Source organism: Hyperoodon ampullatus (genome assembly GCF_949752795.1).
Source record: "Hyperoodon ampullatus genome assembly, chromosome: 7".
Taxonomy (NCBI): domain Eukaryota; kingdom Metazoa; phylum Chordata; class Mammalia; order Artiodactyla; family Ziphiidae; genus Hyperoodon; species Hyperoodon ampullatus.
Window position 1 is genome coordinate 58,931,939 of NC_136920.1, and position 18,860 is coordinate 58,950,798.

Here is an 18,860-nt window from a genome sequence, read left to right on the forward strand (position 1 = left end):
ATAATGGCTTATTTTTGTGGGGAAAAATTAGAAAATATAAATATCTTGTTGTCTGTTTCAGTATTATCTGACCAATATAACTGACCAGATTATGAAGCAGTTCATAAATGTTCATTTATATAGGTTGTAGAATAATTGAGACTTCTCCTTTTATGCAAACATTAGTCTTATAATCTTTGAATCCTAAGTATTCTTGAAGAGTATATTATGTGAGGAATTACTTTACCACTTACAGAAGTTATCTCTTAAATTAGTATACCTTGGTCTTCTAGAAGCCCAATAATTAGTTCCTCTAATCTTTAATAATCAGCCCTTTTTTTAAGTTATCTTTGGTGCTCCAGTATTAAAATTATTATACATAGTAAAATTTACCATTTTAACTTATTTCTATGTGTACAGTTCAGTGGCATTAAGTATTTCACATTGTACAATAATCACCACGATGGATTTTATCTATCTATCTATCTATTTATTTATTTATTTATGGCTGTGTTGGGTCTTCGTTCATGTGCCCGGGCTTTCTCTAGTTGGGGCGAGCGGGGGTTACTCTTCATTGTGGTGTGCAGGCTTCTCATTGCAGTGGCTTCTGTTGTTGTGGAGCACGGGCTGTAGGCGTCCCTTGCATTGGCAGGAGGATTTGTAACCACTGAGTCACCAGGGAAATCCACGATAGATTTTTAATAACAGCTTTATTGAGATGAAATCATACATCACACAGCCCTTTTTTCCATGGAATCTGAGGGAGCTCTCACAGATTTTGATTTCCCACTCTTGAACTCGTATCTAGATCACCATGGTGACTGAACAGAGGTTGATGAGAGCTATTAGAGTTTTTTAATTTGTGGACCAGAAGTGATGAAACTCCAGTCGGATGTTGCCGTACCGATTCCGAAAGACCATCAGGTTCTAATCAAAGTCCAAGCGTGTAGTGTAAACCCAGTGGACACACAAATTCACTCTGGTACCTACAGTAGAAAACCACTTCCACCTTATACTCTTGGATTAGATGTGGCTGGGATAATAGAAGCTGTTGGAGAATGTGTATCTGCTTTCAGGAAAGGTGACAGAGTTTTCACTACCAGCACGATCTCTGGGGGCTACGCAGAGTATGCTCTGGCAGCCAATTACCCTGTTTACACACTGCCGGAAAAAATGGACTTTAAACAAGGAGCTGCCATCAGTATCCCATATTTTACTGCTTATTGAGCTCTGCTCCACAGTGCCTGTGTGAAACCTGGAGAAAGTGTTCTGGTTCATGGAGCTAGTGGAGGAGTTGGGATAGCAGCATGCCAGACTGCTAGAGCTTATGGCTTAAAGGTTTTGGGCACAGCTGGTACTGAGGAAGGACAAAACACTGTTTTGCAAAATGGGGGCCACGAAGTGTTTAATCACAAAGAAGCTAATTATATTGATAAAATTAAGAAATCTGTTGGTGAAAAGGAGTTGATGTGATTATTGAAATGTTAGCTAATGTAAATCTTAGCAATGATTTGAATCTTTGTCACATGGAGGACGAGTAATAGTTGTTGGCAGCAGAGGTCCTGTTGAAATAAACCCACAGGAGACATCATGGCAAAGGAATCTAGCATAATAGGAGTTGCTCTCTATTCATCCACCAAGGAGGAATTTCAGCAGTTTGCAGCAGCCCTTCAAGCTGGAATGGAAATTGGTTGGTTGAGACCAGTATTAGGTCCTCAGATTCCATTGGAGAAGGTGGCCCATGAAGATGATATTCAAAGCAGTGGGGCTACTGGAAAAATAATTCTTCTCTTAAAATGATTAATCATTTCATAGATTTCCTATGGAATTAGAGATCTCTTACCTCAGTTTTATGTACACTACATTTGCTTTAATTAGTATTCATTTGATTCAGTGAGTTTCTTATATTAAAAAAAAGATTTATCTTTAGAGCTCATAGGCATTGGAGTGCAATTTATTTTATAGCTGGCAATAAAGAATATTGCCTTCTACCTCTCATCAAGGAATTATTATAGTAGGAAGTAGAATGTTAGTGGTCACTTGGCATTGGAGTATATTACAGAAATTCCTAACTGATACTTGATCATTAATTCCATACTTTGACTAAAACATGCTAATTCAAAATAAGACTGGTTGATTTCCAAGCCTACTTCTCCTTATAAAGGTTCTTTAGTCTCTGATTAGCTGAGAACTATATTGGACTTTGAAGATTTTCTGGACTAAACGAGACCCCATTTCCAAACTACTCTCATCTAGATCTACAAGTCTCTCAGAAGGGCAAGATAAACAATGTCTAGATAAATTTGTTAGTTTTCCAATATTTCCCAATGTATTAATGACATTCACTAGTTTAAAGATTGATTACCAATGATCCATATATTCTGAGGACAGCAGCCTTATATTTGGTATAATATGATACTAGGTACAATTTCCAAATAAATACTTATTGATTGATTAAACTTCAAAGTAGATTTAGAATTATCTGTTTATGTGATGGGGATCATATATTTTTATTTAAATTTATAAACGAAATTAACACATGAAGAATGATCTGCTTTTGTTATAACATGGTAACTGCAATAAATTCTAGAGGAAATTAAAAATTTTTTTAAATAATCATATACAATTCACTCATTTAAAGTGTACAATTCAGTAGTTTTTAGTATATTCACAGAGTTGTGCAACCATCACCAATATCACTGATGAACAGAGAGAGATGCAAAAATCCTCAACAAAATACTAGCAAAAGAAATCCAACAATGCATTAAAAGGATCGTAACCGTGATCAAGTGTGATTTATCCTAGGGATGCAAGGATTTTTCAGTATCCGCAAATCAATCAGTGTGATTCACCACGTCAACAGATTGAAGAATATAAGCCATATGATCATCTCAATCGATGCAGAAAAGGCTTTTGACAAAATTCAACACCCATTTATGATAAAAATCTCCAGAAAGTGGGTATAGAGAGAACATACCTCAACATAATAAAGGCCATGTGTGACAGATCTACAGCTGACATCATTCTCAACGGTGAAAAGCTGAAAGCATTTCCTCTGAGATCAGGAAGAAGACAAGGAACAAGGATGTCTGCCACTTTTATTCAACATAGTTTTGGAAGTCCCAGCCACAGCAGTCAGAGAAGAAAAAATAAAGGGAATCCAAATTGGAAAAGAAGTAAACTGTCACTTTTTGCAGATGACATGATACTATACGTAGAAAATCCTAAAGATGCTGCTAGAAAACTAGAGCTCATCAGTGAATTTGGTAAAGTTGCAGGATACAAAATAAATTCACAGAAATCTATTGCATTTCCAAACACTAACAATGAAAGGTCAGAAAGAGAAATTAAAGAAAAAAATCCCATTTACCATTACATCAAAGAGAATAAAATACCTAGGAATAAACCTACCTAAGGAGGAAAAAGACCTGCTCTCCAAAAACTATAAAACGCTGATGAAAGAAATCAAAGACAACACAACAGTTGGAGAGATATACCATGTTCTTGGATTGGAAGAATCAGTATTGTCAAAATGACAGTACTACCCAAGGCAATCTACAGATCATTGCAATCCCTATCAAATTACCAATGGCATTTTTCACAGAACTAGAACAAAAAAATCTTAAAATTTGTATGGCGACACAAAAGACGTTGAATAGCCAAAGCAATCTTGAGAAAGAAAAACGGAACTGGAGGAATCAGGCTCCTAACTTCAGACTATACTACAAAGCTGCAGTCCTCAAAACAGTATGGTATTTGCACAAAAATAGAGCTATAGATCAATGGAACAGTATAGAAAGCCCAGAAATAAACCCACGAACCTGTGGTCAATTAATCTATGACAAAGGAGGCAAGACTATACGATGGAGAAAAGACAGTTCTTCAGTGAATGGTGCTGGGAAATCTGGACAGCTACAGGTAAAAAAAAAAAAAAATTAGAACTTTTTTAACACCATAATAAACTCAAAATGGATTAAAGACCTAAGTGAAAGACCAGATACTATAAAATTCTTGGAGGAAAATATAGGCAGAACACTGTTTGACATAAATTGCAGCAATATCTTTTTCGATCCATGTCCTAGAGTAATGGAAATAAAAACAAACAAATGGGACCTATTAAACTCAAAAGCTTTTGCACAGCAAACTATAAACAAAACAAAAAGGCAACCCAGAGAATGGAAGAAGGTATTTGCAAACGATGCATCCTGACCGACAAGGGATTAATCTCCAAAATTTACAAACAGCTCATGTGGCTCAATATCAAAAAAAACAATCCGATCAAAAAATGGGCATAAGACCTAAATAGACATTTCTCCAATGAAGACATAAAGATGGCCAACAGGTACATGAAAAGATGCTCAACATCGCTAATTATTAGAGAAATGCAAATCAAAACTACAGTGAGGGACTTCCCTGGTGGTGCAGTGGTTAAGAATCCGCCAGCCAATGCAGGGGACACAGGTTCAATCCCTGGTCCGGGAAGATCCCACATGCCACGGAGCAACTAAGCCTGTGCACCACAACTACTGAGCCCATGTGCCACAACTGTTGAAGCCCACCCACTCTAGGGCCCGCGTGCTACAACTACCGAGCCCGCGTGCTACAACTGCTGAAGCCCACGTGCCTAGAGCCTGTGATCCACAGCAAGAGAAGCCACTGCAATGAGAAGCCCGTGCACTGCAACAAAAAGTAGCCCCTGCTCATCACAACTAGGGAAAGCCTGCACACAGCAACGAAGACCCAACACAGACAAAAAAAAAAAAAAAAGATTTTTTTTAATAACCCTAGATACCTATTTTTTTTTTTTTTTTTTTTTTTTTTTTTTTTTTTTTTTTTTTTTTTTTTTTTTTTGTGGTACGCGGGCCTCTCACTGTTGTGGCCTCTCCCGTTGCGGAGCACAGGCTCCGGATGCACAGGCTCAGCAGCCATGGCTCACGGGCCCAGCCGCTCCGCGGCATATGGGATCCTCCCAGACCGGGGCACGAACCCGTATCCCCTGCATCGGCAGGCGGACTCTCAACCACTGCGCCACCAGGGAGGCCCTAGATACCTATTTTTAATGATCTTTTTTTTTTTAAGATGTTGGGGTAGGAGTTTCTTAATTAATTTATTTATTTTTGCTGTGTTGGGTCTTCGTTTCTGTGCGAGGGCTTTCTCTAGTTGTGGCAAGCGGGGGCCACTCTTCATCGCGGTGCGCGGGCTTCTCAATATCGCGGCCTCTCTTGTTGCGGAGCACAGGCTCCAGACACGCAGGCTCAGTAGTTGTGGCTCACGGGCTCAGTTGCTCCACGGCATGTGAGATCCTCCCAGACCAGGGCTCGAACCCGTGTCCCCTGCATTAGCAGGCAGACTCTCAACCACTGCGCCACCAGGGAAGCCCCTAGATACCTATTTTTTTTCGTCTGAAAAAGAGTTGAGTATCAGTTCAGCAAAGGTGTTGTTTGCTTAGTGTGATGTGACAAGCAGTGTCAAACTCTGATGATGTGGACTAAACAGGACAATTATAGAGCTTATGATCAGGGAAAACAAGCATTAAGCAAATCGTTATAAGTTTACATACCATTTTACAGAAGGTTTAGGGGTAAACAACAATAAATTTACAAGGATCCCATATTGAAGAATCATATTTAAAATGCTTAATAATGAAAATTTAATCTTTTGAATAAAAACCGTTTCAACAAACAAGCTACTTTGTATTTCTTCACTATATATTTTATTTATAATGAAGCTCCTTTGCTTTTCTCCACCACTGTTTCCCCCACCACTATTTTGCCTTTTATCTCTTCAGATTTTTAGATTTACTTTTTATAGATTCTGATCAGTGTTAAATAATAGTAGTATTGGGCTTCCCTGGTGGCTCAGTGGTTGAGAGTCCGCCTGCCGATGCAGGAGACACGGGTTCGTTCCCCGGTCCGGGAAGATCCCACATGCCGCAGAGCGGCTGGGCCCGTGAGCCATGGCCGCTGAGCCTGCGCGTCCGGAGCCTGTGCTCCGCAACAGGAGAGGCCACGACAGTGAGAGGCCCGCGTACCACACACACACACACACACACACACACACACACACACACAAAATAATAATAGTAGTAGTATGTGTACTGTTCCTGACTTTACTATGATTGGTTCTAGGGTTTTGCCTTTAAGTACATATGTATTCTTATATATAAAAAATATTTTGGAAAAACATATACCAAAGTTTTAATGTTAGTTATGTATAGGTGGTAGGATATACGTAATTTTCACTTTGTTCTTGGTCTTTTCTGTGTTGCCCGCTTTATAACATGCATTTTGCTCTTTTATATAAAAAAGGAGGGACATTTTTCAAAACAAAATAAAAACTGTATGTACTATTTACTAATGAAGAAATGTGTAGGTCTACTCATTGCTCCAAAAAGAGACTTCTTCCCAAACATCAGTTTGCTTTTGACCAGGGTGTAGGGAAACTAGCTTTAGCTGTTCAACCTGCTACTTTAGATTCTTTAAAATAAGACGTTTGGGGTAGGTGATTTTATGGGATTCTTCCTTCTTTGGCTCAGTTTTTTCCTCAGGTTTTCCTATGGCACATGGATGGGAGGACATTTTAAGAGGCCAGGATCAGGTCTCTAAAAAGCAAAAGTTGAAATCAAAAGTTACTTAAATTCATACAAAAATATGAGTGACATGGTATTGTTTTTTTTCTCCCCAAAGTATTTACATTTGGGAGAGCATTTGAGATATTTATTTGTTCAGTTCTTTTCTAATTGATATAATTTCTTGTTTTCATTTAGTATTTATTGAATCTATGCCAAGCTACTGGAGATACAGGAAAATTAGATATGGTTCTTGCCCTTGAACACTGTGCCCATTGGTAAGGATATTGGCAGTATACCACTATTTTTTACCTAGTGGCACTTTCATGTGGATTAACTTAAAAATACCAATACAGAGTAGTATTATGAATCTTTGGGATTGCCCTGCCAAAGAATAGAGATCTGATCCTGAAATGAGTTTCAAAACAATTTTCCATTGTCATTTCATTCTTACTCTTAAACAGTCAAGTTCTTGCAGCCCTCATACCCCTCCTAGAACTCTTCATATTTAGTTTTTATGCTTCCCGAGATTAAGCTTTGATTCACTGAATGAAGTGGACCTGACCTTCATATTCCCCAGGTTACTGTCCAGGAAGTTAACTATAATTTCTTCCCAGTGTAATCCTAGTTCTTTTTGTTAGGGCTCAAGTAAATATCTGCTTGCCTTTTGTGAATTAGAGATGTCAGCATAACTGATTGTTTTCCTCCATCTTTTCATTTTCCTCATCTCTTAACTAAATAAATATTCTTTTACCTGTGCTCTCAGTTTGAGAGATTATCTTTTGTTTGTTTGTTTGTTTGTTTGGGTTTTTTTTTAATAAGGAGGAGGAGAGGAAGAGGAAGGGGGGTGGGGAAGAAGAACTTATTTAGTTGTTTTGCCTGGGCTGAGTCTTAGTTGCGGCACACCGGATCTTCGGGATCTTCATTGCAGCATGTTTAGTTGCAGCATGTGAGCTCATAGTTGTGGCATGCAAGCTTATTAGTTGCGGCCTATGGGCTTCTTAGTTGCAGCATGCATGTGGGATCTAGTTCCCCAACCAGGGATTGAACCCAGGCCCCCTGCATTGGGAGCGCAGAGTCTTACCCACTGGACCACCAGGGAAGTCCCGAGATTATCTGTTATTAAAGAAAGACATTTCAACAAACTCAGGGCTGTATGTTTGTAAATTATTGTTAATAGAACCATTGCAGATATTTCCCAATGAATTGAATCGCAGTTCTCTGTAGAAAAATTGCTTGAGAACCCAATTTAATGTGTTAACTGAATCAATCTTTTTTTTCCTTTTCATTTCAGTTGGAAAGACATCACTGATTACCAGATTCATGTATGACAGTTTTGACAACACCTATCAGGTATTTTGTTTATGCCAACCTACTAGTTGTCTCTTATGTGTTACAAGTAATACTCGAGGTCCTTTTAAAAATTCATTTATTTACATTCAGACATGGATATAAAAGCATTTTCTGTAATCTGTAAAATTCTGTATAAATACAGGATTCTATGGCATTTTCATCTATACTTGAAGTCAAGAATAAGTGAGTACTATAATTAGAAATCATTAACAGAAGATTTGGGAAGTTCACACATATGTGGAAAATTAAATAACTCATTCCTAAATAACCAGTGGGTCAAAGACAATCACAAGGGAAATTAGAAAATACTTCAAGATAAATAAAAAAAAAAACCCACAGCATACCAAAACTTATGGGATACAGCTAAAGCAGTGTTACAAGGAAAAGAAAAGATACATTAAATCAGTAATTTAATCTTCTATCCTAAGAAACTAGAAAAAGAAAAGTAAACCTAAAGCAAGCAGAAGTAAGAAACTACTTTAAAATGTAGGTTTTATTATTCAGGTGTGGTGAGGCCAACAGATCAAGAGATGATTGCCATTGTAAAGATAGTTTACTATACTCACAAATCTCAAGAGGAAGGGACACTCCAGGCCATATGAGGGGGGCACATGGAAGAAGTACTGGTATTGGTCTGGAGGTGAGGGGGGGTGGGCAGGAAATGTAGGCACTAGCCTTTATTGTGTTTTCTGTGGGAAGGATGGGTAAGACCAGGTAAGGAAATATAGGATTGCCTACTTTGAGTAATTTCAGTGGTCTCTGGGCTGTAGGGCCTGTTCCTAGTTGTCTGCTGCTTGGCCCTAGGGTGATTAGGGCAGGGGAGTAATGACCCTGAGTGTGATAGAGGAGGTGGTTGGGGAATGGGTTTGGATTGGTTGGTTTTCATATGAAAGGCCCTCCACAGGCAAGTTTTACTTATCTAGGAATTGGCAAACCCTGGGATGGCCAGTCCCTCCAGTATAAGGAAGGCCCCAGGTGTCAGGACAACAAAAATACAGAAAAGAAAGACGTGCTTAATTCAGAAGCTAATAAAGATTAGAGCAGAAATATATGGAAGAGAGAACAGAAAAACAAGAAATTCAGTGAAGGGACTTCCCTGGTGGTGCAGTGGTTAAGAATCTGCCTGTCAATGCAGGGAACACGGTTCAAGTCCTGGTCCGGGAGGATCCCACATGCCGTGGAGCAGCTCAGCCTGTGCTCCACAACTACGGAGCCTGCGCTCTAGAGCCCACGCGCCACAACTACTGAAGCCCGCGCGCCTAGAGCCCGTGCTCCGCAGCAAGAGAAGCCACCGCAATGAGAAGCCCATGCACTGCAACAAAGATCCAATGCAGCCATAAATAAATAAATTTAAAAAAAAAAAAAAAAAAAAGAAAGAAATTCAGTGAAACCAAAAGTGGTTCTTAGAGAAGATCAGCAAAATGACAAACCTAAAGGTAGACTAATCAAGAAAAAAGAAGGCTCAAATTATTAAAATCAGGAGTGAAGGAGAAGACCTTACAGAAATAAACAGGATTATAAGGGAATACTGTGAACAGTTATATGCCAACAAATTAGATAACCTAGATGAAATGGATAATTCCAAGAAAGATACAAACTCCCGAAACTAACTCAAGAAGAAATAGAAAATTTGATTATACCTATAATAAGTAGATAGAGTTAGCAATCAAAAAACTTCTTACAAAAAAAATCGCAGGCCTAGATGGCTTCACTGGTCAATTCTATGAAATGTTTAAAGAACAACACTAATACTTCGTAAACTTCCAAAAACAGAAGAAGAAGAAATACTTCCCAACTTATCCCATGAGGTCAGTATGACTCTCATACCCAAACCAAGCAAAGACATCAAAAATAAAACTACAGACTAATATCCTTTATAAATATAAACACAATAGTCCTCAGCAAAATACTACCGAACTGAATCTGGTAACTTGTAAAAAGGGTCCTATACCATTTACCAACTAGGATTGGTAGGTTAGTACCAAGATTGCAAGGTTGGTTTAACATACAGAAAGTGATGTAATATGCTATATGAATAGAATAAAGGACAAAATCAGGGGAATTCCCTGGCAGTCCAGTGGTTAGGGCTCCACACTCTCACTGCTGAGGGCCCGGGTTCAATCCCTGGTAGGGGAACTAATATCCTACAAGCCACACAGTGCGGCCAAAAAGAAAAAATAAAGCCATGCAATGTGGACAGACAGTATCACATGATTATTTCAGTAGACACAGAAAAAGCATTTGACAAAATCCAGTAGCCTTTCATGATAAAAACACTTGGCAAATTAGGAATACAAGGGAACTTTCTAAATGTGATAAAGGGCATCTCTATGAAAGACCCACAGCTAACATCAGACGTAATGTTTAAAGGCTGAATGCGTTCTCTTTAAGATCAAGAGCAAGACAAGGATGTCTGCTCTCAGTTGCATATGTATCTAAGTTATATGTGTGTATGTATCTTAGTTTAAAATGCTTAATTGTGAAACGAAAATCAAAGAAAAAGCTAAAACGAATAAATTAGTAATCTTTATACGAGGTACTTTCACTGAGGCCCTAAGCACATTATAAATCTTTTTCTGTATTAACTTTTTTGCTGCACGGCCTGTGGGATCTTAGTTCCCCAACCAGGGGTCGAACCCACGCCCCCTGCAGTGGAAGCGCAGAGTCCTAACCACTGGACTGCCAGGAAAGTCCCTGTATCAACTTTTTGAAATATTCTTATTAAAATAAAATTTTTTAAAATCCCCTTTAATTGAAGTATTTTACATCTGTATTACTGTGTAGTTAGTATAAAAACTTGATTTCAATTATTTGTCTTAGGAGTATATCAAATATTGATCTGATTAAAGGAATGGTTAATTTCCATAGTAATTAACTGCCTCTGTCTCAATTATTAAACCATTTTTTATTTTTCAGAAAGCTTTTAGGGCAAATATAAAATCTGAATCCTGTCCCTTTTTTAGTATGTATTTTCCCATATTTGAAATATTTATTTTACTTCAGGGATATGGCTTCTGGTTTGAACACTAAGAAAACTGAAAAACTTGGGCATTTGTTTTCTAGGAAAAAGTTTGTCCAAATTTGTACAATTTGTCCAAAACCATCCAACTACTAAATAGTAGAACTAAGATGTAAACAAAGGTTTTTCTAATTGATCTTTGACAAAGGAGCAAAGGCAGTACAATGGAGCAAAGATAGTCTCTTCAACAAATTGTGCTGGGACAGCTGGTCATCTGCATGCAAATGAATGTAGTTACAGAGGTTATTCTCAAAATGGACCTAAACACAGACCTAAATGTAAAACTCTGTAATGAGCTACTGGAAGGTAACATTGGAGAGAACCTAGATGATCTTGCATATGGCAGTGACTTTTTAGATACAATACCAAAGGCATGATCCATAAAAGAAGCAGTTGATAAGCTGGACTTCATTAAAATTAGAAACTTCTGCTCTGCCAAAGACAGTGTCAAGAGAATGAGAAGACAAGCCATAGATTTGCAAAAGGCACACATGACAAAAGACTGTTATCCAAAATATTCAGTGGGATCTTATAATCGATAGTAGTAAAGAATTATTAATTCCTTACATTTTGATAAATTTTGACAGATATGTACACCTATGAAGCTACTACTACAATCAAGATTAAGAACATTTCCGTCTCACCCCCAAAGGAATTTGTTTCTAATTAAGCCTTTTATTAAAACCCATAACGATCATGAAACAGGAATGACTAAAACATAAAAATGACATTTAAGGAAAGTCACTTCTTAAAAGCCAGTGAATATGTATAGTATAAATTTTATTACATTCTTTTGAATATTTCAGAAATGGTTTAGTTACATCTTAAGACACTATAAATAGAGCAAGTTTAGAAATGAAAAAATAGTACAATTAGCAAGAGTGCTTTGGGTTTTTTTGGACCCGTTTATATCGGATATCCTCAATTTTCTAGGTCCCTGCAACTCTACAGCTTATAGCTTCACCTAGATGACCTCTTGCATACTATATTTTGATTCTGAGCAATGCTTCTCTCTCTCTTCAGCAGAGAAACTATAAATACCAGTCTTAGGGACTGAAGAAAGTATTGATGTCATTGAGCCATATGTAGAAAGTTCCTGAGAGTGTTGAGCTCAAGTCTTTGGGAGTGGAACCAAATACCATATGCTAAAAAATTTGAACTAGAGTCAGAGTCTTAGGCTAAAGAATTATGAGCTAGAGCCTGTAGTTGGAGTTCTCTGGGTATTTCTGAAGTATATCATTTTACCCAAGTTCTCTGTGAAATTAAGGAGATCTTTCAGGCACACCTAAAGTGCTGTTGCTACTTATGCACTAAGACTATTGCTGCTGTTCATTCAGACATTTATAAGGGCAGTGATGTTGATGGGGTGAGGTTACATAGAATTTGAGAGATAAGGAAAGATTTTGATTCTTTGTGAAGAACTTGTTGCTAGTGAAGCCAAAATATCATTGTACTTTGGCATTAATAGGAGATACTGATTTACAATGTAAACTACACGTTTTTGTAAGAATTAGGTACAGTCCGAGGTATTATCTTAGTTTAGCTCTAACAGGAAAATTTGGATAATGTAGCACCCCACATCCTTACCTAGGGAAATCAGCTTGACAGCATATCAAGTATTAACTTGATATATGAAGAATTGACCATATGTCGTTAGCTGCAAACTTAGTTATCAGGTGAAGAGTTGTTCAGTGGATTATTTGAAGATTCCCTACCCCTACCCCGACCATACACACAAGAGAAAGACTTCTGAAATGAATAATTGAAGAGCTAGTCTCATAGCTAGAAATGTATTATTGAGCTGTATGTAATATATATCTGAAACTTAGTGAAGTTTTATTTTACAAAAAAGATAAATTTTGGGCTTTCCTGGTGGCGCAGTGGTTGGGAGTCCGCCTGCCGATGCAGGGAACACGGGTTTGTGCCCCGGTCCGGGAGGATCCCACGTGCCGTGGAGCGGCTGGGCCCGTGGGCCATGGCTGCTGAGCCTGCGCTCCGGAGCCTGTGCTACGCAACGGGAGAGGCCACAACAGTGAGAGGTCCGCGTGCCGCAAAAAAAAAAAAAAAAAAAAAAAGATAAATTTTATGTAATTCATAATTCATGCCCTATTTATGATTCCTTTGCACTGAATTAATTTCATTTGAAAAAGGCTAAACTGGTTGGCCAGAAGAGTCCTTAATTGACCATATTTTAGTCATTATTTCAAAGTAAAGCAAAAAATCTAAGTTATCTGGGAAACTTATTTCTTGTTAGAGAGTCTGGAAGCGTTTCTCTTAAGTTGCTCTAGCATTCACCACTTCTTTTTCTTTTACCAATTATAAACCCACAGATTTTTCTAACAGTTTCAACTATATCAGTTTGAACCATATTACATTGCTATTTTTATCATTCAAAAATGGTATAATATTGGCCATTTTATATAGTTCAACTTAATATAAATAAGCTCGGGAAAGATTCCCACAGTTGGAGTAGTTTAATTCTTTTATTTGAGGAAGATTATATTGCTCAGAGTAACCTTAGAGATTACTTTGAATTTAGAGAATTTCTTATTCCAAAGGCTGTTACAAATCAACAGTTAAGTTCAGGACAGCATAGATAAAACAGTGGGTTTTATTTTATTTATTTATTTTTAAAATTTTATTTACTTTTGGCTGTGTTGGGTCTTCGTTGCTGCGCGCAAGCTTTCTCTAGTTGTGGCGAGCTGGGGCTACTCTTTGTTGCGGTGTGCGGGCTTCTTATTGCCGTGGCTTCTGTTGTTGCGGAGCATGGGCTCTAGGCGTGCAGGCTTCAGTAGTTGTGGCACGTGAGCTCAGTAGTTGTGGCACATGGGCCCTAGAGCACGCGGGCTTCAATAGTTGGGGCGCATCGGCTCTAGGGCACACAGGCTTCGGTAGTTGTGGCACGCGGGCTCAGTAGTTGTGGCTCGCAGGTTCAGTAGTTGTGGCACACGGGCTTAGTTGCTCTGTGGCATGTGGGATCTTCCCGGACCAGGGATCCAACCTGTGTCCCCTGCATTGGCAGGTGGATTCTTAACCACTGCACCACCAGAGAAGTCCAAACAGTGGGTTTTAGACACTCTAATGAACTTGTCCAGAAAGATGGTGGTGGTGAATAAATATATCCTTAATCTCTTTAAGTTAAAGCTCTAGATTATTCTATGCAGAATTCTAGTTTATCAGTAGAAACAAAATCCTTAACTAGATGGACTGTTTTGCTGATTCTGTGTTTGATTTGTCTTTTTATTTTTGTTTAATTTTTAATGACTTTTTTTTTCCTTTTCCAGAAGTATTGTCATTTTATTTGGGGTGGGGGTGAGGTTCTTTTTTATGATTGTGGTAAGAAACTTACATGAGATTTTACCTTCTTATTAGATTTTTAAGTGTATACAATACAGTATTGTCATCTATCTGCACAATGCTGTGCAGCAGATCTCTAGAACTTGTTCACCTTGCATAACTAAAATTTTATGTCCATTTTAATGACTCATTTTTAAAATTCACAGACTCTACCTAATTTCTGTCCTAATCAACAGAAATATAATATGGCACAAAGATATCGAGGGGAAAAATGTATATACATATATTTTTTCCCGCATATGTACATATATGTAAATGGGATTCCCTTCTAAACTGGATTCTTTATCAGCATCTTCTTTCTGGGGTCGTTTTCCTTTCCTCATTCTTTTTATTTATCTCTGTTACTCAATTTTAGATTCTTTTAACTTCCCCAGTCTTTTCTTCCTTTGGTCATTGCTTCTTTCAACTCATTATTTCTCTATTTTCTCTTGCTAGAGAAGGCAGCAACCAGGCAACAGAGCTTTACGTTTGTTTGGACCACAGAAGGAAACTGATTATCATTGCTTTGTACAGAAGAAAACTTGTTTTCCTTACCTAATTAGTTTTGTATTGGAAAAATCATGTCCCATATGGAAAATCATAATGTTTATGGGTCTCTGGCTTCTCTGGCATTAGGACAGGTGACAAACCACTATTTACGGAGTCAGACAGAATAGTAGCTTCCATCTGAATCTTTTATAAAATAGCTGTTTGGGTAAATAAGCACCATTCTAAGTGGAGAGCATCCAAATAAAATAGCTAAACAAGTAAAAGTTACTGTTATCTTGGCTCCAATATATTTGGATAAGCCATTGTTCAATCTTGAATTGTGAGCTCTTTTTATAAGTACTCAGTTTGTTTTTTTTACAAAGCAGACCCCTGCCCCCTCAAAACCAATGAATTAGTTAACATTTAAGATAATATGAAGTTGTAAATTAAGATACATGGGAGAATTTTCTTTTACCTTTGGTTTCTTCTGCAGTTATTGCCTTTTGCATTTTTTTAAGGAGATGAGCAAGAAGCAGCACTAATGTCTCATCCATCTTTTATGAAAATTTGAATTAGTTCCTCATCAGTAGCATTCAAGATGCTGGAAAAGCTGATAACGATTAGTTTCCCAGCCATCTCCTTTCTTTTCTTCCTGCTGTTGGCTTAATTCTTACAGCTGATCGACTTCTATGCTGTAGTAGCTCAGCTTGGAATAAAATTAACTAAAAAGAAGAGTAACAACAGGATGTTTTTCAGGTTAATCTTGATCTTTATGAGTTCAGTGGTATAAGTGATGCCCCAAAACTAGGATAGTACAGTGCAAGGAGGGGACTGTTGTACATTTTATCATAAAGTCTGACTTTGTACTAATTGTAAAAACATTTATATGTCTTGACTGTGAGATCTGAAAATGCTTGTTTCTATTTATAGGCATTAAAAATTATTTTGGGCTGTTTATAACAAACATAAAATAACATTGATAAGTGACATGAGAATTTTTTTTCATGTAAAAGAAGTCTAAAGGTAGTGTGTTTCAGTGCTTGTGTGGCAGCTCCATGGTCATCCAGGACCAAGCCTCCTTCTTTCTTTTAAACCTGATCTAATATATGACTTCCATATTGAAATTTGCCTCATGGTTACTGAATGGTTCTTGGAGTTCCAGCCTTGGTAGCCACAGTTCAGGAAGAAAGACGGAGGAAAGGGGGGAAAAAACAAGAACGTACCTCCCAACTGAGTTAAACCCATTTATTTAAAGTTCAAAGAAGCCTGGAAAATGTAATTTTTTTCATGGGAAAAGTATGGTTTTAAGTAAATGTTTGGTTGTGTTAGTAAGGAAGAAGGGGTAGATGGATATTTGTGTAGGTAGTTAACTACCTCTGCCACACTGTCTGAGTAAATGAGGTTCTACTGGTGAGATTTCTTAAATGCAGCTATGCCACTCCTGTACACTCCTGAGGTTTGTCAATTAGATGCTCTTGCATAGTAATTCAAGTTTATAAGCCCGTTGTCCCACCCTATGGCAGATATAATTCTCAGACTGAATGTCATAAGGTGGAATTAGTACTTAGGCTGTGTATTAGTCACATAGTTTGGGGTAAAGGAGGAAGCATCATCTTCTGTTGTTTGTTTTAAAATACAAGTCTGTGTGAAATGGAAATCAACAAAACCACTCAAAAAAAATAAAGGAGACCTAATTAAATGGAGAGACATCCCAGGTAAATAAATCAGAAAACTTAATATTGTTAAGATGTCAGTACCAACCACCCAAAGCAATCTACAAATTCAGTGCAATCCCTATCAAAATTCCTACTGCCATTTTTGTAGAAATGAAAGACCTGATCCTAATTCACCAAGATATTAATAGCCAAGGTATTATTGAAAAAGAAAAATAAAGTTAGAGGACTCACACTTCCCAATTTCAAAATTTCCTGCAAAGCTACAGTAATTAAAACAGTGTGGTAATGGCATAGGGTAGACATACAGACCAATGGAATAGGATTGAGAACCTATAAATAAATATATATATCTCTTGACAATTGATTTTCAGTAGAGGCACCAGGCCCAACCTACAGAATAGGGGGAAATATTTGAAAGTTACATATCTGATAAAGATTTAATATCCAGAATATATAAAGAACTCCTACAAATCAAAAACAAAATGACAAACTCAATTTAAAGATAGGCAACGGACTGAATAGACATTTCTCCAGAGAGGATATACAGATGACCAATAAGCACATGAAAGCATGAAAAGATGTTTAGCATCATTAGTCATTAGAAAAATGCAAATCAAAACCACAGTAACATTTCACTTCACACCCACTAGGATGGCTATTTATATAGAAAAGGGAAAATAGGAATATATCACTAGTGGGACTTTAAAACAGTGCAGCTGCTGTAGAAACTTTCCTCACAAAGTTAAGTAGAATTACCATATGGCCCAGCAATTTTACTCCTAGGTATATACCAAAAAGAATTGAAAACAGGAACTCATAGTAGCCAAAAGTGTCCATCAATAGATGAATGGATAAACAAATTGTCATATATCCATACATTGTAATTTGGTATTGCTTAATGGGTACAAAGTTTCTGTTTGGGGTGGTGAAAAAGTTTTGTAAATAGTGTTGACATTTGTACAGTTGTGAATGTAATTAATGCCATTAAATTATACACCTAAAATTCGTTAAAATGTCAAATTTTATGACAATTTAAAAATAAAACCTACATTTTATTTTTTTTAGAAAGTTTTTTTTTTTTTAATATTTATTTATTTGGCTGTGCCGGGTCTTAGTTGCAGCATGCGGAATCTTTGTTGCCGTGTGTAGGATCTTCACTGTGGCATGCGGGGTCTTTTTAGTTGTGGCATGTGGGATCTTTAGTTGCGGCCTGTAGGATCTCGTTCCCTGACCAGGGATCAAACCCGTGCCCCCTGCATTGGGAGTGCAGAGTCTTAGCCACTGGACCACCAGAGAAGTCCCAAAACCTATCTTTAAAAAATTACATCAGTGTCAGTGTAGGTTCATCAGTCATAACAAATGTACTACCACTCCAGTAGGGGATGTTGACAATAGGAGATGCTATGCATATGTGGAGGCAGGGGGAAAAGGGGAATCTCTGTACCTTCCTTTCAGTTTTGCTATGAACCTAAAACTACTCTTAAACCCTCTTAACCATTTTTTTAAAAGACTTTTTTAAAGAGCAGTCGTGTATTTTATCACAATTTAAAAAATTTTACATGTATGTATCAAGTGTATATAAAAATATACAATGTGGGCTTCTCTGGTGGCGCAGTGGTTGAGAGTCCGCCTCCCGATGCAGGGGACACGGGTTCGTGCCCCGGTCCGGGAAGATCCCACATGCCGCGGAGTGGCTGGGCTTGTGAGCCATGGCCGCTGGGCCTGCGCGTCCAGAGCCTGTGCTCCGCAACGGGAGAGGCCACAGCAGTGAGAGGCCCACATACCACAAAAAAAAATTAAATTAAATTAAATTAAAATTAAAAATATATATATATATAATGTATGTGAATATATATGATATATGAAATGTATAAAATATGTATATAAAGATAGATTTTTAAAGTATATATAAATATAAAGCAAATATAGAAGTATATGTTAGAAAGAGTTGGACTTTTATTCCCAACTCCACAGCAGAAGCTTTGTGTCTTTAGACAAGTTATTTAACTTCTCCAAACCCCAGTATTGTTATGTATAAAATAAGAAAAATAATGATGCTACTAGCTACTTTGTAGAGATGTATTAGCATTAGAGATGATCATGTAAAGGGCCTAAAAGAATCTCTAATACATAGCAAGTGCTCAGTAGGTAGAAGCCATTATCACTGAAAATTTTGTTCATTTTTATTTGGCTATGATATGTTTATATGTTTATTCATTATTTCTTCCACAATCATAATTCCCACTTGAACCCTAAACTGCTGACTGCCATTAAACTATTACTATTTTTAACTTCTTTGTTTTGTTTTGTTTTGTTTTGTTTTACAGGCAACAATTGGTATTGACTTTTTATCAAAAACAATGTACTTAGAGGATCGAACAGTGAGTAATGTTTTCAGTGTGCAATTTTCTGCAACACTCCAGGATAGAAAATTATGATC

The 18,860-nt window shown here is 37.4% G+C and overlaps 1 protein-coding gene and 1 pseudogene across 4 annotated transcripts in view; both read left to right on the top strand.

Moving 5' to 3' along the window:
* The window catches only part of RAB6A (RAB6A, member RAS oncogene family), a gene marked incomplete at its 3' end in the record, with an annotated part of 77,851 nt that overhangs the window by 25,832 nt on the left and 33,159 nt on the right, over positions 1 to 18,860 (top strand). For all 3 annotated transcript variants that reach the window (XM_079707611.1, XM_079707610.1, XM_079707612.1), the window contains exons 2-3: positions 7,842 to 7,900; positions 18,748 to 18,801. In XM_079707611.1, coding sequence (XP_079563737.1) covers positions 7,842 to 7,900; positions 18,748 to 18,801 — 113 coding nt within the window. The remainder of the gene's footprint in view (positions 1 to 7,841; positions 7,901 to 18,747; positions 18,802 to 18,860) is intronic.
* LOC307055350 (zeta-crystallin-like) lies at positions 794 to 1,895 on the top strand (annotated as a pseudogene). The gene has a single exon. The product of its transcript is annotated as a zeta-crystallin-like (transcript).